Source organism: Tachysurus vachellii, chromosome 7 (assembly GCF_030014155.1).
Source record: "Tachysurus vachellii isolate PV-2020 chromosome 7, HZAU_Pvac_v1, whole genome shotgun sequence".
Lineage (NCBI taxonomy): Eukaryota > Metazoa > Chordata > Actinopteri > Siluriformes > Bagridae > Tachysurus > Tachysurus vachellii.
Window position 1 is genome coordinate 28,472,587 of NC_083466.1, and position 27,980 is coordinate 28,500,566.

General features: G+C 37.9%; 1 protein-coding gene across 1 annotated transcript; it reads right to left on the minus strand.

The window, feature by feature from the left end:
* Positions 1-1,029: 1,029 nt before the first annotated feature.
* On the minus strand, positions 1,030-27,948 carry dnajb6b (DnaJ heat shock protein family (Hsp40) member B6b). Its single transcript, XM_060875297.1, has 10 exons — positions 27,758-27,948; positions 22,971-23,069; positions 20,957-21,066; positions 17,042-17,104; positions 16,844-16,954; positions 14,760-14,900; positions 14,302-14,464; positions 14,149-14,219; positions 3,890-3,988; positions 1,030-3,758 (listed from the first exon to the last, which is right to left on the minus strand). The coding sequence occupies exons 2-10, from the start codon at positions 23,030-23,032 to the stop codon at positions 3,658-3,660; spliced, it is 921 nt and encodes a 306-aa protein (XP_060731280.1). The 5' UTR covers positions 23,033-23,069; positions 27,758-27,948; the 3' UTR covers positions 1,030-3,657.
* Between the last annotated feature and the right edge of the window lie 32 nt (positions 27,949-27,980).

Below are 27,980 nucleotides of genomic sequence, written 5' to 3' on the forward strand. Positions count from 1 at the left end.
AGAGCTCGCTGTGGTCGAAAAGACACTTCAAGGCTTCATTAAAAGGACTTTGAGCGGTTTCTGTAATACAGCGATGTCAATAACGGACCTCATTCTTCATCGTTTGTTAAAGTGGTGTCTCAGTGTTGGTGGAAGCCAAACCCAACTCTTCTAATTAGTAATCAGCTGGTTTACAAAAGCAACAGAAAGATTAAGAGCACATGTGAACAGCAAAGCGTGTTCCTGGCGTAGCTCATTTGCATCCAGCGACGCCCACAGAACCCCATAAAAGTTAAAGCATCACATTTACAACACATTTACAACACACTCAGGAGCACGAATTGGAAACTTTTATTTATTTATTTTTTTTAAATAAAAAAGACAGTTTCTCCATAAATCTGTTGGTACTCTATTAACTAAAGGTTTGATAAAGTCGATGTGCTGCAAAGTAAAAATAACTGATGCATTTTTTTTCTTGTCCTTTGTCCTTTCCTTTTAAGGCTCATCTTGTTTTTTTTTTTTATTGAAGTAATATGTTACGTGTAAAGAATAAACCCGGCTCCACTGCCATCAGCTTTCTCCCAGATGTTATTAAACTCTGCAGGACGTTCAGGGCAGCTGTGTGTTTCATCTCATATATGGAGGAAATGAAAATGTTAAGCGTCAAACCTTTCGAGACACATCACGAAACAAATCCAGCAAGAGATCAGAATATCAGAAATCATGTTAACAAAATAAACTCTTCTTCTTCTTCTTCTTCTTCTTTTTCTTCTTCTTCTTCTTCTTCTTCTTCTTCTTCTTTTTGTTCTGTAGGTGAGCTGTTTTTTTCCAGATGAAAAAATAATTGAGCTTGTTATAAAACTTTAAATAAATAAATAAATAAATAAATAAATAAATAAATAAATAATCATCATCTTAATGCAAATAAAATATTTTAATATGTAAATAATCCTGGTTGGGCATTTTTGCTTTTTTTTCCCTCCTACTTGTTGATTATTTGTAGATAATAAAAAAATAGTTATGGAACAATTCAGTCAGTGAACACAAGCATGTAAGGATTTTTTTTATTGTAAAAGCATTTTTTTCATTGCTCTAAATCTTTTTAAAATATATTCACAAAGGTCTTTATAGACAAAAGAGAGAGCTTTACTTGTCTAGCAGTCATCTACATTATTAAAGTATGGTATACAGTAGCGGCAGAACACGGAGGACGTAAACAGCAACAGCAGATTACAATCTGAATATTTCATTAGAATTGAGATAACTGAGATCTGGATTTTCCTGAAAGTTCCAAATTTACACAATTAGTATTTATGATTTTGTACAAATATTTGTGTATGATGTAAAACTAAGATGTTCGTTACAGAGAGGAAGAGTGTGTGTGCGTGTGTGTTATATACAGTACACTCTAGAAAACATTCACTGCTTGCTTTTAAAGTTCTTTGGTTCTTCTTCTGAGGGAATCCTTACAGGTTCTCTGTATAACCTTACAAGAGAATGTTTGTTTTTTGGATAGTAAGAATCTTATTTTCATCCAAAAGAATTGTTAACGAAACCTCAAAGAACACTTAAAGAACAGTGAAAGAAGGCTCAAAAAATCCTGAAAGAAGTTCTAAAGGACCACCAAAGAACCCTCAAAAAACCATAAAATGAACCCTGAGAACCCTGTGAGAACCATCAAAGAACCGTCAACAAACCCTGACAAAACCCTCAAGTCCTCAACAAACCTTTAAAAAACCCTCAATGAACCCTCAAAGATCCCACAAAGAAACCTGAGGGAAAAACCTTAAAGAACCCTCAACTAACCCTTAAAGAACTCTTATGCCCCTTTTCCACCAAGGCAGTTTGAGTGCTGGTTCGGAGCCTAATTTTGAACCAGTTCTTTCTTTTTCGACAGCCAAAGCACCGGCTCTGAACCAGGAAAAGTGGTTCTTAAGTAGCACCAAAATGTTGCTGGTCTAGACTTAAGAACCACTTGTGTCAGGGGCTGTGGGCGGGGCTGTGGGAGGGTCTACTGTTATATAATGTACCTTAAGTATACTAATGTTTAATACACTTTTACTTTACCGCGATATGATACATTATCAGCACACATGATATTAGGTAGCTACATGCTAAGGCTAACTTTTTTCTGTGTTAATGATAAAATAACATTATGTACTTTCTCGATTACAACCTCCATTTATATAAATTACATGGAGCTGCACGTACACGTTGGATTCGCCGCGTTTGGATGCTAATGTGGGTTCACAAAGCCATGAGCATTAACAGTAAAGCAACATCCGCCGTTGTTGATGTGTTTGTGGTTGTCGCTGCTGCGTTAATGTTGCTGTGTAACGTGACACGTATACAGTGACGTCAGACTCGGCTCTGTGACGCTCTCTAGCCGATGGAAAGGCAAACCGGTTCTTAGAAGGTTCGCCAGTGGAACCAACTTTGAACCAGCACCAGTGCTAGCTCTGAACCAGCACTCGGTTCTTTTTGGTGGAAAAGGGGTATTGAAGAACCCTCAAAGAACCCTGAATGATCCCTGAAAGAACCCTAAACAAACTCATGTTGAACCCTGAAAAGAACCCTCATTGAACGTCCTCCTCTCTGTTGCTCTATCAGATGTCTGTATAGATGAATGTTTTGCCTTCAGAGGGTGGATATTAAACACCAGAACCCTGATTTCAGAAACGTCGCTAATAAATCAGCAGGAACAGAGTGTCATAACCTGCTTCTACAGTAGCCTTGTCAAGAAAAAAATAAAGAACAGTTTTATTATGGTGTCAGAAACACTGCTCTCCTATGGAGAAATATCTAATTAATTAATCAGTTTTTACTGTAAGTGATTTTTATTACTAATTTAAAATCTTTGTTCTGGAGCTGATTTTCAAGGCAGGTAAATGGTACATATTTGTATTGACTCCGCCCACTAATTTATGCCAGGTACGAACACACTTAATTACATATTCATATTTGTATAGCATTTATTTATTATTTTGATTTTGTTATTTTTTGATTTGCATTGACTACACCCACTGTTTTATACTTTTAATTATGACTAAATACATATTCAGTGCGGTTATGCAAATCATCATATTTGAGGTTGTTTATCATGTATAACTGTGTTTCTTGGTATGTTTATTTAAAAAGGTTTATTCTACTATTCATTTATAACACACTGATTTGAAGGAGCTGATTTTTTTTTAATTCTCTGCAACTTTAAAGTAAAAAAAAAAATAATAAAACAAAGAATTCCATTTCTTTTTCCCCCACCTCATTTTTTTCAGTTAAATTTTTAGCTTCAACCTAAAAGTGTATTTGTTATATTCAATCCAACATTACTGTTACACTATTGTTACTTTAAAATAAAAAAAAATATGTTACATAACATGTTGCATAAAAATGTCTTCATTTGTTATGATTACAAAGTTCTTGCAAAATAAGGGGCTTATTTTCCGTTTGTCGCTTCACTTAAAAATTTATATATTTCTACAATCAATTTTTCAAAATTTATTTTCAATAATTATAAAATATCTTTTTACTAAAACTCTTTAAGAAATTCTTTCTGAAGTAGTGACATTAGCCAGGTACAGGAGGGAGAACTATAATATACTATAATACACAATCTACACTTCTTATGTGCTTTTAATTTCTCGCACTTAAAAATCCAAAAATTGCTGGAGTGAAAGTTCAGAACCAGGAGCCGATCCTCGGAGCCAGACGCGGATTTAGCTTCTTTTTGTTATCCGTATCTGTGCGCCAGTGTTTCTTTCTTCTGATTTCAAAAAACCCTGTAAGAGAAGAAAATGTTAAAAAATGATTAAAATGAAAACTATTTATATTTTAGAAATATTTGTATGACGTTGAACAGTGAATTGTTTGTGGATATATCAGATATATATTGTCAGCTGCTATATCAGACCTCTGGTGCTTCCTCGTTCCCCGTCATCCTCATCCGTGGTGTTTCTAAGGTAACGGGAGTGAGAGGCGGGGCCAGGCAGGGCATTCGGAGCACTGATATCTGTGTGAAAATGAACAGATAGAAATCTGTAATAAATATACAAGTGCTGGAGAGAAACACGCTGTACAGAAAAGTGTTCGCTTTTTCTCCTTCTGCTTTTTTTCACATCAAATCTGGACATGTGGGACTTTTTTAATGAATAGTTTATCATTATGAATTATATAAAATATATAAAATGTTAAAGACTTACCCCTAAATAAATAAATAAATAAATCAAATTCAAATGAAAAATCTAATGAATTAATTAGAAATTATTTTTTGATTAATTCTAAAATATTCATGAAGTTCATGACACTCACACAACATTCCAAGCTGTGCAAAAAGAGTTACATTGTAAGTAGGAGTAGCAATATAAGTAAAAGTATGATTATCAGTAAGGATATGAGTATGAACAACAGTATAAATACAGTAACAGTGTAACAGTGACAGTGTGAATAACAGTAACAGTGTGAGTAACAGTGAAACAGTAACAGTGTGAGTAACAGTGTAACAGTAACAGTAACAGTGTGAGTAACAATAAGAGTGTAACAGTATCAGTGTAAAAGTATCAGTGTGAGTAACAGACAGTATGAGTAACAGTTTAACAGTAACAGTGTAACAGTAACAGTGACAGTGTAACAGTATCAGTGTGTGTAACAGTAACAGTGTAACAGTAACAGTGACAGTGTGAGAAACAATAAGAGTGTAACAGTATCAGTGTAAAAGTATCAGTTTGAGTAACAGACAGTATGAGTAACAGTTTAACAGTAACAGTGTAACAGTATCAGTGACCGTGTAAGTAATAGTAACAGTGTAACAATAACACTGTAACAGTAACAGTGACAGTGTAACAGTATCAGTGTGTGTAACAGTAACAGTGTAACAGTAACAGTGACAGTGTGAGTAACAGTAACGTTATGAGTAACTGTAACAGTGTAACAGTAACAGTGTAACAGTAACAGTGACAGTGTAACAGTGACAGTATAACAGTAACAGTGTAACAGTAACAGTGACAGTGTGAGTAACAGTAACGTTAGGAGTAACTGTAACAGTAACAGTGTAACAGTAACAGTGACAGTGTAACAGTATCAGTGTGAGTAAGTGACAGTATGAGTAACAATAACAGTGTAACAGTAACAGTGACAGTGTAAGTAACAGTAACGGTGTAACAGTAATGCTGTAACAGCGACAGTGTAACAGTATCAGTCTGTGTAACAGTAACAGTGTAACAGTAACAATATGAGTAAGAGTAACAGTGTAACAGTAACAGTGACAGTGTAACAGTATCAGTGTGAGTAAGTGACAGTATGAGTAAGAGTAACAGTGTAACAGTAACAGCGGCAGTATAAGTAACAGTAACGGCGTAACAGTGACAGTGTAACAGTATCAGTCTGTGTAACAGTAACAGTGTAACAGTAACAATATGAGTAAGAGTAACAGTGTAACAGTAACAGCGACAGTGTAACAGTATCAGTATGAGTAACAGTAACAGTGTAACATTAACAGTGACAGTGTGACTAACAGTAACAGTATGAGTAACAGTGACAGTGTAACAGTATCAGTGTAACAGTATCTGTAACAGTTACAGTATGAGTAACCATAACAGTGTAACAGTAACAATGACATTGTGAGCATCAGTAACAGTGTGAGTAACAGTGTAACAGTATCAGTGTAACAGTATTAGTGTAACAGTATCAGTCTGAGTAACAGACAGTATGAGTAACAGTGACAGTGTGAATAACATTAACAGTGTAACAGTGACAGTGTGAATAACAGTGACAGTGTAACAGTGACAGTGAAACAGTGACAGTGACATTGTGAGCACAGTGTAACAGTAACCGTGAGAGAAACAGTAACAGTGTGAGTAACAGTGTAACAGTGTGAGTAACAGTTACATTGTAACAGTAGCAGTGTGAGTAACATACAGTATGAGTAACAGTAACAGTATAACAGTAAATATGTGAGTAACAGACAGTATGAGTAACAGTAACAGTGTAACAAAAACAAACAATATGAATAACAGTAACAGTTTGTGTAACACCAACAGTGTAACAGTAACAAAAACAAACAGTACGAGTAACAGAAACAATGTAACAGAAACAGTAACAACACCAACAGTGTAAACATAACAGTGTAACAGTAACAGACAGTATGAATAACAGTAACAATGTGAGTAACAGACAGTATGAGTAACAGTAACAGTGTACCAGTAACAGTGTGGGTAACAGCAACAGTGTAACAGTAACAGTGTAACAATAAAAGTGTAATAGTAACAGTGACAGTGTAACAGTGACAGTGTGTGTAACAGTATCAGTGTAACAGTGACAGTATGCGTAACAGTGACAGTATGAGTTAACGTAAGTGTTAAAGTAACAGTGTAATAGTAACAGTGACAGTGTAACAGTGACAGTATGAGTAACAGAGTAACAGTAACAGTGTAACAGTAACAGTGTACCAGTAACAGCATGGGTAACAGTAACAGTGTAACAGTAACAGTGTAACAGTGACAGTGTGTGTACCAGTATCAGTGTAACAGTGACAGTATGAGTAACAGTGACAGTATGAGTTAAAGTAACAGTGTAATAGTAACAGTGACAGTGTAACAGTGACAGTATGAGTAACAGTGTAACAGTAACAGTGTAACAGACATAAATAACAGTAACAGTGTAACAGTAACAGTGTGAGTAACAGTGTGAGTAACAATACGAGTGTTGGGGATCAGCGGGGAACACCGTGTAGTGTGGATATTTCAGTTTGTCCTCCTTATGTATTAAACCCCTATCATTTGAAGCTATCCTGCATATGGGTCCGTCTCCTTCCTTTCCGGGGTGTGACAACGAGTATGAGTAAGAATATAAGGAAGAATAAGAGTGTGATCAGAATAGTAACAGTATGATCGCCATTGAGATGTAAGAACCCAAACGTATATATAGTTCATCCAGGGTATTTGCCTCCTCCTCCTCCTCCTCCTCCATCTCTCTTATCACATAATCGTGATGCATCTGGCATTCATATTTCACTCAGCATGCTTTTATCGTGATTAGACGTGTAAACACATCGAGCTTTCTTTATTCACTCAGCATGGTCATTTACATTTATATTGAATTAGTGTGACGGAGTGAAGGGGCTCGCCTCCCTCTGCTATTGTGCTGTGTAATTACACAGGGGAGAAGAGGAGAAAGAAGACAGACGCTGCTTCAACCATTCCACCTTTATCCAACACACACTCACACACACACACACACAAACACACACATACACTCACTATAAGAAAAAGAAATGAAGATGATGTGTAATAGTTGAATGTTTAACAAATCCTGTGTTAAGCTTTTTTGGTTCGAGTCTCACAGAAAGGACACCCTGCTGCACTGCTTCAAGGAAATGAAACAAATCTCAGAAATGACCTTTGACCCTGAGCCCATGTATCGTGACCAGCAGAACAAGATAACGTGATGGTTGTATTTAGGGATCAGTTCATTTCAGACAATTCAACAGAAGCTGTGATGGTCTGAGCCTGAAAGGGTTAAGTGGAATAAATCAGTGCGGGCCGTGTTGTTTATTTCACAACACCGCTGTTTAGTTAATTTCATTAATCAGGAAGATAAACACAGACCTAGAGCACAACTCAGCATGCTTTACTCACAGCATACCAGGAATAAAGAAACTGGAAGCGTAGGCAGGAAAATGTTGTGTTAACTAGTTCCACAACAAATACACCAAATTCATGCGCTTGTTTTATTTATTAAAGATCAGCACATCAAACTTTTTATCCAGTTACAGCAGTATTACATTATGGCAGCATATATAGCTTTATTCTCTCTCTGCAGGTTCATAAAACAATAATAAAAAGCTGGCTATTTTCCGAGAAACTTCAAGGTGTGAACTCCTCTGTCCTTAAGGTGTCAGAAAACACGGCGGAAGATAGAAGGAGTAGAAACGCAGACCGAGAGAGAGAGAGAAAGAGAGAGAGAGAGAGAGAGAGAGAGAGAGAGAGAGAGAGAGAGAGAGAGATAGACTGGAAAATATATATACAATGGACAAAGATAAACGAGACAGAGACAGAGAGACATAGAAGAGAAAGGAAAACAGAACGAGAGAGTTCGACAGAAAGAATGCACACAGAAAGAGAGAAAGACATACAGCAGGGAAAGATACAGACAAACAGTGAGGGAGACAGAGAGAGAGAGAGAGAGAGAGAGAGAGAGAGAGAGAGAGAGTAGCAAGCTCCCAGCAGGCAGTGGTGTGTTAGAGTTTTTGAATTTTTTTTATTATAAAAACTAGACTGATCATATCACTGTTTCAATTAGAAAGAAAAAAAAAGATACTAAGAAAAGGACAAAAAACAGAGCGAAACATTCACATTTCCCTCAGTATTAATACCTACTTTTATTTCACCTGCATGAAAACACTGCAAGCTGTGTGTGTGTGTGTCTGTGTGTGCATGTTTGTGTGTGTGTCTGTGTGTGTGTTTGTGTGTCTGTGTGTCTGTGTGTGTGTGTCTGTGTGTGTGTGTTTGTGTCTGTGTGTGTGTCTGTGTGTGTGTCTGTGTGTCTGTGTGTCTGTGTGTGTGTGTCTGTGTGTGCGTGTTTGTGTGTCTGTGTGTCTGTGTGTGTGTGTCTGTGTGTGTGTGTTTGTGTGTCTGTGTGTGTGTCTGTGTGTGTGTCTGTGTGTTTGTGTGTCTGTGTGTGTGTGTCTGTGTGTGCGTGTCTGCCCGCATAATCCATTTTCATTTAATTACAGTTGCAATAGAAATTAATAATGAAAAAGCTAATGTAATAAAATGTAATCCTTTAATACTAATCAGGCCTTTTCTTCTCCTGCTGCTTTGAAAATGAAGACATTTTCCTGTGTATGTGTTTTTTCTCTCTCTTTTATGTGTCATTTATTTCATGTCATTAAATACAGCTAGTAACAACTTGGACACAGGGACGCCACATAATGGGGTGATGGATATAGTTACAACTGTTTTTATAGATTAAACATTTTAAATAAAGTTTGTATTTGTATGTCTGTATTTAGTTGTGTATGATGTGAATGAGAAATAACTGACAGAAGCTGATCAGTGAAGAACAACAGAATAAACCGTGTGCAGGGTGAAGAAGGGATAGAGCTGAAACCTGTATTTAGGTTTATTTATATATATATATATATATATATATATATATATATATATATATATATATATATACACACACCTATATAAAGGATTGGAGATCACACTACAGGAAGCCTGACCTTTTCCCAACAAGGCACAGTTCAGGAAAAAGTGTGTGAAGGAGTGTGCACTTTAAACGTCCGGGTGTTCATCAATAATGCACACAGCTCAGCTTTTAATTAGACTCCAGTGTTTAGAGCCGGGAAGTGAACTTTAAAAGTGCCACTGAGTGAGAACGAGTCTATAAACAGCACTGGTATTTTAATGCTAGGTTTGTGTGTGTGTGTGTGTATGTGTGTGTGTGTGTGTGTGTGTGCAAAGAGGGTGTTTAGAACAATTACCCAAAAGCAAACACTATGTAAGTTTAATCAGGAACAGCACTTAAACACTAAAGTTCTGGATGTAAACACACACACACATGCACACACACATGCACACACACACACACACACACGTACTTTGTAATATTAAAGTGGAGACAGTCACAAAGCAGTGCATTAACACAGAAGGAGGGGGAATAAAAAGGTTCCTCAAAAGTTCCTAAAAGGTTCCCTCAAGCGTTTCTTAGGAGTTCCCCAAGGCTTCCTCAAGGGTTTCTCAAGGGTTCCTTGCTTCCTACGACATTTTATCTCTGATATAATGACCCAGGAGTTGTAAGGTTTTACCTAGAACTTCATTAGATTAGAATAGATTAGTTTAAACTTGGGTACAAGGCAAAAAGCTTCTCAAGAGAGATAAACCCAGAACTCTTTAGAGCTACAGCTCTGAGTATAAATAAATACAAAGATTTTAGATATACTACATAGTATAAAGTATAATATATTTATATCTTATGAATAAACAAAATGAATGATGGATTTATTAACTAAATAAGAATTATTTTAATAAAACAATAATATTTTTATGGCATCAGGTACATCAATAATAATATTGTATTGATCAAGGTCTAAAAGTGTTTTACAAAAAGTATTATAATATTATTTATTTTATACAGTTTAAAATTGTTTTTATTCAATATGTACACCATTTATTATTAGATAAGTATAAATATTAATAAAAAAGTTGATTTTTTTATTAGGTTACACACAAATATTTAAAAAAAAAACAAATATATTGGAAAATTCTGCTACATTAGATTTTAATTATATTCTTCATGTCTGTGTAAGAAATGAAGACCATATTGTGTAAAATCATTTATTTAGAACACTCGATATTAATTAAATTACTGTGTGTGTGTAGATGGCTATATTAGGGATCTGACCTGCAGGTGGCGCCAAAACACAGGAAATAATCCATTCTTACAGAACGCTTCATTCCTGATGGTCTGAAAATCCTTTTAGTAAATTCCGAACTCAGTAAGCGAACTACAGCTTACTTGTGTTCAGCTAAGGTGACTGACTTGGTCACTGCACAACATTTCACTTCATTTATTATATAAGTCTTGGCTTGCATTGCTGTCTAAACATCAGCATTCATCCTGTCAGCCATGACATCATCAATAACCACACAGTTGTAGTTGCTCTGGCTGTGAGATGAAGAGGTATGCTTCAGATCATGAGAGGTGTCCCTGGAGCAGATAAGGTTCAAGGCCTTGCTCAAGTAACCAACTGCAGCAGCACAGCAGTACAGCGGCTTGAACCCTAACCTTCTTGTCAAAAAACAGGAGCATTAACCACTTTAAACATCACTGCCCCAAAAATAGGGCAATCCTTCATGATTTTGAGCGTCCTCCTTGAGCATGGGCAATGCTAATCTGTTGGTGTTATTTGGCTGTCCTCCATTCATGGTTCTTGTCTTATTGGCTTGATTTATTTTATTTTTTTTTTTACACCAGTTGCCCTTTCTGACACAACCCTCCCATTTTATCGATGCTTGGGACCAGCACTGATAGTTAGCTGTTAATTCAGTGGCTGAGTTAACTCCCTGCACCCTGAGAGAGCTCCCTGCTGAGGACTAGAACCTGGACCATGATGACAAGGGTAATAGATCTTGCCTCAGGACCACAAGGGGACACCATGCTAAGCTTCTCTGTATACTGTATTCTCAGTAAATGTACCACTGTAGCTTAAAACATTCTTGCTGTACAGGAATCACATGTTGAAGTTCCTTAACTGCTCAGCAGGTGGAAGTTGAGTGCTCAATACGGTATCTTACGGGTGCGATCCGATTGTGAGTGGGTTCCAAGAGGAAATAAATAAAGTTTCTTTTGTTTAAAACAGGGTTGTAGTTTGTTATGAATTTGGTTTATTATTGGTTTATGGATGTCTGATAATGGGGTTTGACAATCTGAAACTGACAGATTGAAATCTCCTTAGCATCAAAGTTCCACCCCAATATATAGATTGTTTGTTCATTAAAGGATCAAGTGATTGAAAACTGTGTGTACACTCTAGATGTCAGAATTGGTGAAGCTCATAAACACCAAATACCTGCTTTAATGTTCTTAATCTCTGCTATCTCTGATTGATTTGTTTAGATTTTTCAGCTGAATGATGGCTCAGTTTCAGAGCTAACAGTAATAGCTTTCACATGCTAATAAACTCTAGACCTTTTTATCAGCTTAGCAAAGTGAAATAATGACCCAGCCAGGGAGCTTTGTCAGTGTCCAAATATTTATGACAGGTATGGCTAGAGTACCATTGCTAAATGCTACAACACACACATCATGTGAAATGTGCCAGAACGTGATGAGATAAACATTGTGATATTTCCTGCATTCTTCTGAGCAGTCATGGTTTATAGCAGAGGGAATTTATCTGCTTTTAACAGAAGTGACCTGCACAGACATGTTAGCGTTAGTGTGTAGATGCGTGGGTCTCGTGTTACAATCTGTCAAACGTTTATCATCTCATCTAAGCTCTGTTTAGAGACAGCATCAGATCGTAAGAGTGGTGACAATCACCTACGTCAACACAGATCCTTTGAACTCCACAGATCTTTGACATCACTTGTTACATATGAGCAATTTTGCTAAAAACTAACTGCTAGCTTTAGCTGTCTAGATGGGCAGGTATATACTAGGTTACTAAGTGACATCTGACTTCTGTGTCAGCTTAGCTTTCTGGCACTCATCTGCCAGTTCAGTCATGATTTCTAATTAGCTTTTTTCATTAAACAACTTTTATCTGTCAGGTTAGCTTTCACATGCCAAGTCTCATTTATACCTCTTTTCCACCAAAAAGAACTGAGTGCTGGTTCAGAGCTAGCGATGGTGCTGGTTCAAAGTTGGTTCCACTGGCGAACCTTCTAAGAACCGGTTTGCCTTTCCACCGGCTAGAGAGCATCGCAGAGCCGAGTCTGACATCACTGTATACGTGTCACGTGTCCCAGCAACGTTAGCGCAGCAGCGGCAAACACAACATCAACAATAGTGGATGTTGCTTTACTGTTAATGCTCATGACTTTGTGTACCTACATTGGCATCCAAACGCGGCGAATCCAACGTGTACGTGCAGCTCCATGTAATTTGTATAAACTGAGGTTGTAATCGATAAAGTACATAACGTTATTTTATCATTAACACAGAAAAAAGTTAGCATTAGCATGTAGCTACCTACTATCGTGTCTGCTGATAATGTCATATCACTGTAAAGTAAATGTGTATTAAACATTAGTATACTTAAGGTACATTATCAAAGGTGCTAACCGTAGCCCCGCCCACAGCCCTGCCCCCAGCTCCTAACGCAAGCGATTCTTAATTCTAGACCAGCAACGTTTTGGTGCTACTTAAGAACCACTTTTAGCTTTCACACCCTATATTTGGCTTTGCTTGCAGTTAGCGTTCACATACTAGGTCAGCTTTCTCTCACTCACGAACTTTGCCACACTCACAAAAAAACTTTAACGAAAACTAGCCACACACACACGATGGCATTACTGTAGTATTCTGCCATTTCTACTTTGGAGCGAAGGTTTCGTTTTGAGTTCAGAAATATATGCAGATTGTTTTGTTTCCATAGTAACAACAATTAACCAACAACCATTCTGACCAATCAGAATGCAGAACTCAACAGTGCTGTGGTGTAATACAAGTTGTTACATAACTGATTTTTTTTCTATTCACTTTCCCTTTCTTTCTTTTCGTGGGCTCTTCAGGTGTAACAAAAGGTCCGACATCTTTGGAATGTTGCGTGAAGTCAAGTTTTGTGATCTGAAGTGTAACTTCACGACTCCGATCAGTCAGAGTGTTAGAGGCATGTGAGGAAAAAGTGAGAAATTAGTGCAGCGTGTGTGTTTTAATGATCTGTGAGCATTTGGGTGAAACACACGCGAGGCAGAAAGTAGGCAAAAAGTGAAACACACACACAAACATACTCACATACAAACACACACACACCTATATACACACATACACATGCCTCAAGCTACTGGTGAACTCAAAACCCAGAGAAAGCGTGAGTGCACAAAGTGAGGTGAAAAGTTTTTATTGAACCAGAAACCTTTATTATTTAATTTACACAAATCTCCTATGCACATATCTTTATTAACAATATATTAATATTGAGATTATTAATAATTAGTAACCGTGTCCGAGCTGGAGGTTATGGAACAGTCACATAAGACAATCACATGAGAAGCTGGCAAACCGTGCAGCAGAGATCAATAATAATAATAATAATAATAATAATAATAATAATAATAATAATAAACCAGTTAGCATTAAATTAGTGCTAAGATAATGGAATGTACATGATTATTTATGAAAGCAGGTGATGATGATGAGAGTTAAATATTACAGATGAACCGAACGCCTCTGGATGGTTCAGGGACGTAAAGAGTAGAGATTTTATTTATTAACAAAAAAATAATAAATAAATAAATTTCCTGAAAGAATGTTCTGAGAGTTGTATTGTCTGACATGAGGGTGGAATGTTAGAGAGAGACAGAGAGAGAGAGTGCTGTCCTCCTGGAGTGCTTGTGTGTTTTGGAAAAATTCTTGGTCTGGATTTTTTATTTTTTTTTTTTTTATAATTTTTTTTCTGCTGGAACAGTCACATGTTCCCGATTCGCAGGAGCTGCTCCCTACCATTAACCGTGAGAGACTTCAGTTGTCCGTCTTCCTCGACCTCCACTCGCTCCTGACCGTTCTCCACAATGCTACACACACACACACGATCATGAACATACTTCTCACACACATGGCTGTAAGGTGAGATGTAAGGTGTGAGGTGTTCAGTACCGTTTAGTGGTGATCCTTCTGCCGTTGACGAACTTGGTGGAAGTGGATACCGAGCGGAAGTTTCCCATCCCTCCACCGCCGCCGCCGCCGCCGCCACCGCCGTACGATGATGAGGAGAAGGCGGAAAAGCCTCCTCCACCCATCGGCCCGAGGGCTGCGAAACCTATATGACGGAGATCAGTTACAGCTCCATCCATTCAATTTCTTTTCTGGTTTTAAAATAACGTTTATAGAGTAGAGACGAACAACAAGCCACAAGGCGCAACATCTCACGCCACAGTTTATCACGAACAGTTTATCACGACAGGAAACAAAACGCTTCTTTATTTACTATGTCTGACTGGATTGGGCTTTAATAGAAATGAATTATTTATTATCCGTTGGAAATTATCATAAGAATTCCAAACACTTCTGTGCAGAAACTATTGGCACTCTGTCAGCATCCCACACACACAAACCTGAGTCAAAGCCTGAGAAGCCGCCTCCGAACGGAGGGAATCCCCCAAACCCAGGGAAGAAGGAGCCACCAGTTCGACTCCTCATTCCTCTCTGCCTCTGGCTGCCGCCAAACCCGAAGAAATCGTCGAAGGGGTCGTCTCCTAGAACGCAACAGAGAAGCGTGTAAAGGTCGGGTTTTTTGGTGTGCTTTATATGTTCTGTTCGTCACGTCATTCTTTAAAAAATTTTTTTTTTTTAAATGGGTGTCTTTCTGGTGCTGCCGAGTTCTGGATTCTGATTGGACAGAACGTGTTATTTAAATATATTTCTATCGTTTCTATATTAACAGCTCGTTCACAGGTCCACGTCAAAACATTCGATATGGTGAGAAGGAGTCTCCAGTGTCAGATGTAAAGCTGTAAGCTGATGATGGTTTGCTGCTGTGACTATTATTTCACCGAAGCAGCACATGTTCAGTTTATTCTCTATTTATTCCGTTATTATTCTGTAGTATTTAGTTTTGTGCCAACATTCGATAAACCTGTACGAGATTCTGTTTGAATGGGTGTGTCAGTGTTCACAATTATACAATAAGCTCCCGCTCATATGAACCGTTATTCGATGCTGTACACAGTGTCCTTTGGTGTTTTCGTGTCCCAGAGGCTGTGATGAACAGTCGATATAACGGCATGTGTTTAACGCGCCCAGACACGCTAAATATGGCAAGGGCACTTCCACACGGCCGAGAAGAGACTCTGCATCACCCGACAGGAATGCTTTCTCAAATAGATCCTGAATAAAATACAAGAGCCTGAGGCAAGCAGGAAAGTGTGTGTGTGTGCGCGTGTGTGTGCGTGAGAGTGAGTGTGAGTGAGTGTTCAGTTGAAATATTTATTCATGGCCTGTAGGTGCATCTATAAATCCTGAAATCAGCTGTTTACACACTGAAAGATGAGAAAGGATTGTTTACTTCTGTGGTGTTGTAGTTTATGGAGTTTGTAATAAACCCCTTCTGCGTGTGTGTGTGTTTTAGTAAACAGTTCTAACGGTTTATAATATTTTAACAAAAGGTGCCATTTTTTTTAAACCGCTTTATCAACATTTTGGCTGAATAACCCTCAGTACACTTTAATCCTTCACGGACAGTCGTGGAGCGAGTGTTATCGCTGTCCGTGCTACTTTAACCAAACACGGTCAGCTTTTCAGCAGTTTGGAATGTTTATTAAAACATCTAATTACTCCAAAAAAAAAAAAAAAAAAAGACATCCACACATCAGTCTCACAGCCAGCCAAAAGAAAGACCGAAGATTTCCTTGTAATTTTAACCTCTCTTCATTAGCATTCATGCAAATCTGCAGGACTGCGAGACGCTCTGTGGTTAAATCTCCATGCCTGTGACTGGAGGGCTGGAAATTCAAATCACAACATGTGAAGGTCTGACCTTCTAATCTTCAGCTCACTCTATAAACAGAGAGCGAATGCTGAATATGGCTGAAATTCAGCTCCAGAATTATTGGCACCTTTGGAAAAGATGGTTTTAATACACAGCGCTGGAAAAAATGTCTTAGTGGTTAATTAGTCAATCATTTATTACTATAGAACAGAGCTACAGTGTTAAAATGCTAGTAATGTAAAAATCAGCACTGTGGTTTGTACTGAACTGCAGCTTCCCAAAAAATAAATAAATAAATAAATAATCCACAACTTTTGAAACTATTTTTACTGAAATTCACACCACCATCTTAGAGGAAATTCTGCATTGCTGTTTAAAGCTGGACTTCAGATTAAAAAAAAAAAACTTGATTTATTTAAATGGATCTTAGTGTTTAAGGGACCATGGATTGGATGGTCGAGAGTTAGAATCCCAGGTTCCCCAAGCGTCCACTGCTGGGCCCTTGAACGAGGCCCTTAACCCTCAATTGTAAATAGTTTTTTTTTTTAATTATATGAATCAAGTCATGTGATTTGTATTATACCTGAACCTCTCAAAATGTTAATTTTACTTCCTTAGTTTTCATAGTCACATCGAATAAACACATTTTGAAGAATGTAACATACAGAAAAAACCAAGCTGAACATTAAAGAAAGAAGTCAAAAGTCTTACTGAAGAAATCTGCGAATGGATCTCTGCCTCCGAAGAATTCCCTGAAAACATCTTCTGGGTTACGGAATGTGAACACACCACCGAAATGGTCATCATAATGTCCTGAATTTCCTGAAGGAAACAGACTGTTTATTCAACAGAACGTAAAAACACACTTAAACCAATATAACTGAATAAAAACGTTTCATGTCCTTTTACCTCTTACTCCACCTCCAGACAGGGCGTCTTTGCCGTATCGGTCATATAAACTACGCTTGTTTTCTGGAAACAAAAACAGACAGCAATTTTAAATAATCGGAATATTTATTACGTCCAATTGATGAACAGGTAAGAATGGAACTGCCAAAGCTTTCTGTAAGGGTACACAGTCTAATAGCAGGTACTAAAAGGCTCTTCTTGACCTTAGGAACTTGGCCTGAACCCAGATCTTCAAGTCTGGGAAGCTAAATCCAGCGACCTAAGGCCAGGACCCTGAACCTAGGATCCTCAAGCCTGGGACTCTAAGCCCAGGAACCTCAACCCGGTATCATGAGACTGGAAATCGAAAACTAGGTACCAAAAGGCTCTTCCTGACCTTAGGAACCTAGTCAGATTCCGGGATCCTCCATTTGGGAATCTTAGTCCGGGTATTTAAATCCAAGAACATGAGTCTGGAAACCACCAGGAACACATGTCCAAGAACATAAGGTTGAAGGCTGGGGTTCATATTGCACCCAAGTTCAACTGAAGCAAAACTCTGACCTCTTTTTTGAAGTGGATCAGAAAGTTTTGCAGTTTTCACGAGTTACAAAATGTACAAACGTTTATTTCATTAGAAGCCTTTGTAGAATAATTAAAAAAAAAAAAACAAAACAAAACAACAGCTTCACCGTGATACCACCATGACAGCACATATATCAATTACTGGTTTCTAAACCCTCTGTATAAAGCAGTCACACTTAGCTTGACACAGAACTTCATGACCTTTTCTTTAGCCTCATGACATTTTTAGATGACTCAAAATTAACCTGTGGCTCTGAATCACCTCATGACCTTAAATTATCTTGTCACATAGTACAGATACGTTGACCCTCGGTCCCTTCTCTAATCGGAAACATCACTCTACATGACCTTATGCTGACATGTCTGTTCAATTCATTTTATCTCTGGTACAGGTCATCATGGTAGAGAAAGGTGAGGAGACGAATCACCACTGCTGTTAAAATGAGACACGGTGACTGACGGCACAAAGGAGTCTGGACCACACAGGGGACGCGATCTCTGGAGAAATCATCAAACTTTACACTTACGTATTTAAAGTTTGTTAATGGACTAAGATGCGACTCTTCAATTAACTAAATGTTGTATGAGAGTCATAATTTTACTTTGTATCCAAGCAACAGACTGAAAGTTACTGGGAAGCCGTATTACATCGTTTACTTGTCAAAACAAAGCGATGGAATCCATCAAAACTTCAATTTCCAGCCAAACTTTTTCAAAACACACATTCCAGACAGTTTAGGAGCCAAGAAGCTATGTACTGCTACTAAACATAGAGAAGATAAAAAGTTTTATGTCTAGGTTCTCACCATCCAAAACACTTCATCACTGATACACTTTGTACAAGGGGATATTTCATTTCTACTAGGGGTTTCTTATTGTTGAACTAAAGAGATCTTCCACACCTGTCAACTGTTAGAGTTTCATTTCTACAACTCTGTCCTTTTGCTCAGCCGCAGGCTCAGTTTAATGGCTCACCAAAAAAAAAAAAAAAACCTGATTCACTTCATGAAGGCCAAAACTGCACCAGAGTTGATTTGGATGTTCTCAGTCCTCACCTGAGTGCAGTTGCTCAATACAAATGAACTAGATTCTTCCACTGAATAAGCGACCTGAGTCTACCTCAGTGTCTGCTTTAAGTCTATTGATGTGATACTGAATTTCTTTACACATCTCAAGTAAAAAAAATCTTGACTTGCTCTCATCAGTGTAACAAAATGTTGCCTCAATGAGTCTCGAGGTCTATAAAAAAAGTTGTATCCTTTATGTAAATAGACTGTGACTGGGAAAAAGAAACAGGAGCAAAGAGAAGGAAAGATCATATTATATACATACAGGTGTGTATATATAAAGCGTTTGCCCCTTTCTTTTTCGCACATTTTTCACACTTTAATGAGTTGGACTTTTTAAGGAGTTTTTCACAGACCTGAGTTCAATTTCTCTAGCCACACCCAGGCCTGATTACTGCCACACCCAATAAAGAAATCACTTGTTCACACCACTGTATATATGATACAAGACTGAGAATTCCTCGGGGAATAAAACAGTCTTGCTGTTGCTGCCAAGTGAAGAAACAGAAGTTTATCTGCTTTCCATCTACATGACAGACAGAAATTTGTTCCAACAGCTGGAGACGGTTTTGACCTAAAGGAGTGTTAATAACGACTGTGAGACACACACACACACACACACACACACACACGACAGAGCAAGCAACATGTCTGTACAGAACTCAATGTCTCTCACAGGGTCTCAGATGAAAATCTGATCCAATAAGATACAAGCCTGATAGCGAGGGAGTTTATTTATATTTAGGGTCTCAAGGTACAAATATCAGCAGCAGAATGACTCATAGCCATGTTTAAAAGCTTCCTCGGCAGGTTTTTATGGGTATTTACATTTAATGTTGGTTAAAGTTAGTTCCTGTCCTCACTTACATTAGAGGAAGACAAAAACAAAGTAGCGATGCAGAAGACTCCTTCTGTAAAGGTAACATATGGTGATGTTTTCTGTAAGGAGACACTTATCACTGATTTCACATGTTTTTCTTTTTTTAAGTGTTCATAACGAGTCCCTGTGAGTGAGCCGTTACTATAGAAACGATAACGCAGTAGAAGGCGCACGTTAATTTAAATATTCACAGCAAATTCTGACCGATCAGAATCCAGAAATTAGCAATGCTGTGGTGTTAAATAAAGGGAAATAAAAAACAAAGAACGGCGTCCCTGTGACTCCGCTGTGGCGGTTCGATGCCTCAGAGGAAGCACATGCTAACCCACACCATTCCTGTGTGGTAGGTGTTACTCGATAAGGGGTGAGCTAATTATTGGGTGGGCAATTAGCAAACTAAACAAACGCATGTAGTCTGCCTAAACACATAACGACTGAGATGTGAACCATTAATGTACACCACATAGTCCGGGAGCAGTCAATTAAATGTGGGAATGTACCAGTTGTGTAACATCACATGCAACAAAAAAACTAAAATCAAACTAATTCCATGGCAACACCAGCCAATGAACCGATCTTCTTGCTAATGAATATGCCAGAAATACTGTTAAAATAGACTTTAAAACATACAAGAAGTTTGGCTTTTGGGATCCTGACCATGTTTGGATTAATAGCAAAATCTAATCAGTTCTTCTAGTAACAGTAATGATTCCGTATGAACCATGTAAACCTCTTACTAAAATCTCAGATGCATAATAATTCACCATAAATACAACTTCAGAGCAACCAGTAAGAAAGATCTCACATAGGCAAAAAACGACCTAAAAATGTCAGTCATAAACAAATATATTTAGTGATGCAAACCTGACAAACCTGAAAAGGAATAATGTGGAATAATTAAAAAAAAAGGAGTGAACATTTTTCAGTGTCTGAAATTCTGGTGCATCCTTAATAACTACTTTGCATATTAACTGCATCCTTGTCTAATCTGGGGAAAATGTAGCCAGCATTAATGAGCACAGAACTTTTTCTTGGAAATACTGAGTCGATAAACAGGGAGAAGGGGTGGGGCTTGATTGCTGATATGAATTGTAAGGAAAGGGGCGGGGCTTGCAAGTGGTTCCTCAATATTGGAAAGTTCAAGAGAGGTATGCGTCCGTCAATCGTTCTAGATTCATGTCAATTGGTTTATTTAGGAGATTTAGCACATGTTAGGTGATAACTCCAACGTTTAAATAAAAAAGTTCCTATGAAACATTTGTGTAGAAATGTGTGTACAGTGCTATGAGTTAAGTATAAGACAAAAGCTACTAATGCAGGTTAAAACAACCGGATGTTTCTCAACTCTGCACAAAGTATCAGCTTCACTTTTAAGCATGTAATAAAGCAAAAGCTGACATTTACCATCTGACAGAACTTCATAAGCTTCGGAGATCTCCTTAAATCTCCTCTCAGCCTCTTCTTTGTTATCTGGGTTTTTATCTGGATGCCATTTTAAGGCCAATTTTCTGTACCTGTAAAAGATAGAGAGAGAGAAATTAGCTATATGTGTGTGAGAAAGTGAAAAAGAGAGAGAGAAAGATTAGTTATAAAATTAATTAGAGTTCTTCTCTATTTCACATCCCAGAGAAACCAGTAGTAGAATTTGCATACACAATGAGTTTGAAAGCTAAGCTTTGGACACAAAAATGACAAGACAATTCATCTTAGAAAATGCCTTTGCTTTAACCAGCCGTCAGGTGTCAAGGTAATCTGTGTGTGTGTGTATAGGAACGGTGGCGTCAGCAATGCTAATCCGACAGCACGGTAAAACATACGCTCCATAATAGTGGAGGGATTTACTTATAGACCAAAAAAAACAAAAAAACAAAAAAAACAAAAACAAAAAGAGGCCAGATGACCTCTCTGGGATGGCTGCGAAAGTATGTTTTAAATCCACAAAAGTTCTCTAGCTCACAGCAATTTACACAGACGTGACTGCGAATGGCTAATGCGGCAGAGTGAAGCGTCATTACAGAGAAGCTCTTTTAACTCGAATACAATGTGCTTGACACAGGAACATGTGATAAGCTCACCATTCGTGTGGTGAACACTTAAAAAAAAAAAAAATTTAAATAAAAAATAATAATAATAATAATAATAATAATAATAATAATAAGAATAATATGGATGATATGCTTTGGTTAGGTAATGAGTGAGAAACACAATGTAAAACACACCAAGAAATGGGGAAAGTGTGATAACACTAGCCAAAATAGTGTTGGTAAATCACTAATACAACAGTAACAGAAGGCAAACGTTTAAACACTATGATAACGGGAATTACATAAAATTATCTGAAACTTCATCATTTACCTCAATGATAGTGGAAAACTGCTTATAAAATAAAAAAAAAATTTTAAAAAACCTAAAAAACATAAAATGTATAAAGACAATCCAAGTGAAGTGAAACCGTCATCATCCTCAGATGTGTTAATAATTTGATCATAAAACATTTCTTATGACTACAATGAAACTGGATATAAGGGCATTTTTACACCTGGTCACTTCACGTGTTGTCTCTGATCCGATAGCTATCTGATTTGTTAAAACTGTTCCATTTACATTAGACCACAAATGCGTCTCGGCGAATAGTATATCGATCCGATCTTTCTATTCCTGCCCAAAATGCTAATATATTTTACCTCATTTCCGGGGTAACAAACGATACACGCTTGGGTGTATGCAGTTTTCAGAACGCGATCAAAAAGAAGACGAAAAAAACTTACGACGGCCAGCATTTACATTTATTTGTTTCTGGCGCGATGCACGACTCGTGAGTCACTTGCGAGTGACGTACTTCCGTTTGGGAGGAGTTTAGCGCTGACGTATGTGGCTTGAACAACCACATTCATTTACACCTGTCCAGTTTCATCTGAAACGCGTCCCAGACCACCTCCTGAAGTGGTTTGTACCGTCGGATTTATATCCGTCTCCAAAACGTTTCAGAGGGCATTTAGACCTGGTCTTTTTACCATCAGATAGCTATCTGATCACAGAAAATGCATGAAGTGACCAGGTGTAAAAAGCTCCTAAGATACTTAGCATTAACCTCCAGCTCAGTTCAATAACAGACCAGTTCCGATTATGTGAATCTGGATGCATGTATACTTTTCCCCTCTTGTACTAAATAGAAGTTCTACTGGAGAACCTACACAAAAAAAGCCCAAACTTCAGACTATGTAGGTTAATAATTTCTCCTTGATAGCTCTCTTGCTAACTACAGTAACGGTTTGTAACGATCACGTAGCGTTCTGTGATTAAGCGGAAATATCGCTCCGGACTATCGGGAGTTATAATTAGCCCACACGATGCACGCTAACGTCCTTAGGGCGTAAAAATATCGGCCGTGTGGAAATAAATTAAAAAAAAAACTCACGCTTTCTTTATGTCCTCCGGAGACACGTCTTTGTGTACGCCCAGGATCTGGTAATACTCCATGATGGAGCTTCTGTTTAAGGGTTAACTCAGAGTAGATCTGGACAAGAGAGTGAACACAGGAGGGAGAGAGAGAGAGAGAGAGGAGAGAGAGATGCATCAGAAATATAGTATTTTATTTCCATTTATACCACAGCAGCTTTAAGTATATATATTTTTATCCATTTACAATTGCATGGCTATTGTCGAATGCTGGTAAAAAAATTATCAGTTATCAGTTACGAAACCGTCGTACGCTCACCAGTCAATTTTTTTTTCCTCTTCAAAATAATAACCAAAAACCTGCAGCTTGTCCCGTTAGCACAAACATTGATCTTGTCTTGTCACTGGAGACTTGAACATGGCTGACTGAGCTTCAGACTTTTGAATTACAGCCTGGAGCTGAAGCACTGATTGACTTCCTACCTGAAGTGAATATTTAAAGATCAGATACGTTCTGTAAATTAAAATGCTAATCAGTTTGACTGCCTTCACATCATGTTTGGTGTGTAGATGCAGCTTGCTGCCACTTCCCATGTCCTAGTTAGAGGATCTAATGTTTTTAGTCTAAAAGTAGAAGGGTTTTACTCCCGAAGGCGCTTCCTCTTGTCCTATTTTAAACACTGATTGTATTTTTGTCCTCCCCTGACTGCCTGTCAAATTGATTGGATTATAAAGTTCAAGGTCGTCTGTCGTGGGATGGGATTAGTCCATTCTACATTTCCTGCTCCTTCTTCAGTAGTGTTTAAAAGATGTGTAGATCTGTACCTTAGATCGATCGCACGTCCCCGACGGACACTTAAAGTACTTAAATGCAAGCTCTCCTGTCAATACACAGTGTTTGACTTTGTAAATCTTAACAAATCCTCCTTTTGCCACAGAACATATAAACAAATAGAAGATAGAACACGGTAGAATACACCGGAACGAGGTGTATGTTTCTTAATGTGGCATTGCAGAGTAAAGTAGGAAGTCATTTAGCTAACACCACAATCCTTGTGTTTGTGAGCTAAATAACAGACAGGTTTCTGTTCAACTTTTCCTGAAGGGGTTTATTTCTCTTATTCCTCTATAGACTCTCTTTTTTTTATCTTTTTAGCTATTACTCATCTTGTCATGTTACTGATACGCAAACCGAAAGCTACAGGTTTTACGTCTGACTGATACAAAGCTCCGACACTGGAGACGCCTTCCATCAACGTTGGCATAAACATAACTCAATTTCACTTATCAGAGCTGTTGATGCATTCTTTCTGATAAATTATTGTTTCTATGGTATCAAGATAAACCTGAGCTACTGTCGGAGCTTGTGGTATAGAGAATTAAAACACCTTCTGGCCAATCGGAATCCAGAATCCAAATCAGGGTCAAAAATTCAACAGCTATTGTCTGACTAATAAATTTAAAAATGCTTTTCACGTTTACTTTGATGAGAGTTAATTCTCCGACACATGATTATAATTTTAATCCAAATGATAACCAAAGCCGGCACACAGGCTGTGTGCAATTTGATCCGTCCTACTTCCAACGCTCAGCAGCAGAGTTGGGAAAAAACAATTAAACACTACCGAGAAGAAATCTGAAACTTGAACATGCCCAGAGATCCAGAGCGAGACACAAGAAGCTTGTTGTTTATGTACAAGCTCCGGCTGTTCAGAAGAGACAAAGAACAAAATGCTACTATTCAGGTCTAGGTCATAATTACAGCAGCTTCATGTAAAATCTGGGATTCAAATCTCTCTATTGAGGTTATGGATTCAATTATTGTGTTCAAGTTGTTTGTGTTAATAAAGACTAAGTGCTCAGCAAACACCCTTTAATTAGCTAGTTAATATATGAATCACTTGTTGACTCTTTGGTGAATAAACTGCAGTAACAATGAAAAATTTCTGCTGTGGCTGTTTAGTCACGTGACTTCCCCCAACTTCTCTTATGTAGACAAACTAAAAGATATGAAGGTGTTGAGTTACAAACTGAAATGGCTTGTTCGACTGCTAGCAAACAAGTGAATACGTTTTGCCAAAACATTTAAAGCGATAGTTGGGTTTCTGTTAAAACGTATAGAAGAAGGTGCTAAGAGTCACAACATACTGAGGACATTATCAGAGCTGGAACTGTAAAGCACTCGCTGGAACTGGGGGTAATAACTCAGATACACAGGGCTGGGTGAGAGGGAGGGAGGGAAGAAAAGAAGCAAAGAAAAGAAAAGAAGCAAAAACAGAAAGAGATAGATAGATAGATAGATAGATAGATAGATAGATAGATAGATAGATAGATAGATAGACAGAGAGATAGACAGAGAGATAGTGAATGACATGTTCGTCTCATAGACTAATGAGTTGCCATATAAACTAGTGACTGTTTAACAAAAGCTGGATGTGATTTTGCTGAATGTCTCTATGAGACGAACATGTCCTCATTCTCTAACACAACTTGTGTCATGTAAGCGTTATGCCCGAGTCGGTCCATGAGGAGAGCATCCTTTCATACAAAGCAACCCTGTTTCACTTCCTACTCAGGGAACCGAATCAGCCAGTGAGGGGTTCATTCCCAGAGCTGATCCCAAGCCCAGATAAAACTGGGAGGTTGATACAGGAAGAGAATACAGGGGTAAGTCAGATCCACACATTTTGATGTGATGGAGATGATCCACTGTGACGTCCCTGAACATCACGTCATCAAGCTGCAATCCTGATTGAGCACCAGATGAACCGTTTTGTGATTTGGCTCTAAACAGCAACAATGTTCTGCTAAATTTAGCATTCCAGTTAATAATACAGGCAGTGGGTAGTGATTTAGACTTGCTATTCAATTTCTGTGGGCTGTATATGAGACCTAATAGTTAATACCTAACCACAAGAAATGAAGACTTCCCACAATGTCTACGTAAGAGACTGTGTCCATGACAACAAACACAAACTGAAGTATCCTTCTTGACTGCTATTTATACCCCTGTGCCCTTTCCAGCTGGGATCAGATCCCAGTGTCAGAGAGAACCTCCAGCTCCTTTATCCAGCTGACCTTCACTGGTCTCTGTCTCAGGTTCGGTCCCTTTCTCCACATTGTAAGGTTTACATTACGTTCTCTAGCAGCACTAAACTTTACATCTCTACATAACCACAGCTAGTATCAGTGACAGGTGCAGTGCTCATTTTATGTCCTAAAACTCCACCCACTGCCCTCCACAACAAAACACACACACACTGAAACACAATTACATACACCAAAAAAGACACACACATACGCTTGCGCGCTGAAGCACACACACAGAAACAATCACACACGCGCCAAAGCGCACACACACACACAAACATGCCAGAGCACACACACCCCAAAAACACACATACACACACACGCTTGCACGCTGAAGCACACACAGAAACACAATCACACACACGCCGAAGCACACACACCAAAAACACATGCACGCGCCAAAGCACACACATGCACCCGAAGCACACACACCAAAAACACACACACACAGAAACACAATCACAGACGCGCCGAAACGCGCACACACAAACAAAACTTTCTGCCACATTTCAATGCTGATGATGGAGTTTGTTTTCACAGACAGAATGAAACCAGAGGAACAGAGAAACGTCATCACGTCACTAAACTCTACATCAGTAGCAGGGGGGAAATCGATACCACGCCGGGGTAAAGAGCAGTTTTAATCAATCCCATTCAGCCTTGTACAGATCTGCACCTCTCTAAACAGATCCGTCCATCTGACCATGCTGGCGCTTTGTGAACACCAGATTGTTCCTCTGCCTGTATTCAGTAAAGACTAACTATGGCGTCACTTCCACCTTGTTGCATCACAAGGGTCTCCAATAACATGTGAATAACGGACAGTTGGGAATGTTGGATACTTCCCAAAGTCAGGAAAAGTTCAAAGTAGCATGGTAAAGATTATTCAAAGACTCAATAGTTCGGTCAAATAAATAAATAAATAAATAAATAAATAAATAAATAACTACATAAATAAAATAAAAAAGACAGAAATAAATAAATATGAAGAAATAAATAACTACATAAATAAATACAAATAAACACAAAAATAAATTAAGTAATCAATTAATTAATATATCAATTAATAACTACATAAATAAATAAATAAAAACAAATAACTGAATTAATAACTACATGAACTAAAACAAATAAAATAAATAAACAAATTAATAACTACATAAATAAATAAATAAATAAATAAATAAATAAATAAATAAAAAAAATATAAATAAACATTCATTCATTCATTCATCTTCTACCGCTTATCCGAACTACCTCGGGTCACGGGGAGACTGTGCCTATTATAAATGAACATAAATTAATTAATTAATAACTAAATAAAAATAAATATAAATAAATAAATAAATATTGAGATGCCACAGTTGTTTCTAGAAGGTTCTACTGAAATGTTCATTATTCATACCTGTATGATATATAATATGATAAATAAAGTTTATATTTTATCTTTAAGTTATGAGCGTGTGGAAGTTTCTAGAACAAAAAGACCGGATCACCTGGACGTGTAAAAAAAGCCGTCATGAGTTCGCGCATGCGCACTAAAGGGCAAACGGAGGAACTGAATATACTGGTGTTCACTAAGTAAATAACTCCCACAGGTAAATTAGTAGCTTTGTATCTGAATTAAACACACTGTGACTGCTGTATAAAGGTAAAGACATTTGTACAGGAGAGAGAAGACTATTAACATGTAAATAAAGACGTTTAATAACAAACCTGCTGAGCGCGTGTCTGACCTCCTGGTTAAACCCTGCAGTAGTAATGATGATAAACGCACTTTATCTGTATTATAACGATCTGTATGATAACGTGCGCCACTTGTGTCCGTACTTCGCCTTGTTTCGCTTAAAAATAAACGGAGGTCACCACCGCGCTGTTCTGCGCATGCGCCGTGAGATAAACGTGTATCTACATCCCGCGCATGCGCGCTGCGGTTACG

What these genes read in the sequence shown, in the direction of transcription:
- dnajb6b (XM_060875297.1), bottom strand. Translation starts at nt 23,032, where the DNA reads ATGGAGTATTACCAGATCCTGGGCGTACACAAAGACGTGTCTCCGGAG. An exon ending in GTCTGGAGGTGGAGTAAGAG is followed by an intron (nt 16,955 to 17,041) that starts GTAAAAGGACAT and finishes TGTTTCCTTCAG; the next exon opens with GAAATTCAGGACATTATGAT. An exon ending in AGAAGGATCACCACTAAACG is followed by an intron (nt 14,220 to 14,301) that starts GTACTGAACACC and finishes GTGTGTGTGTAG; the next exon opens with CATTGTGGAGAACGGTCAGG.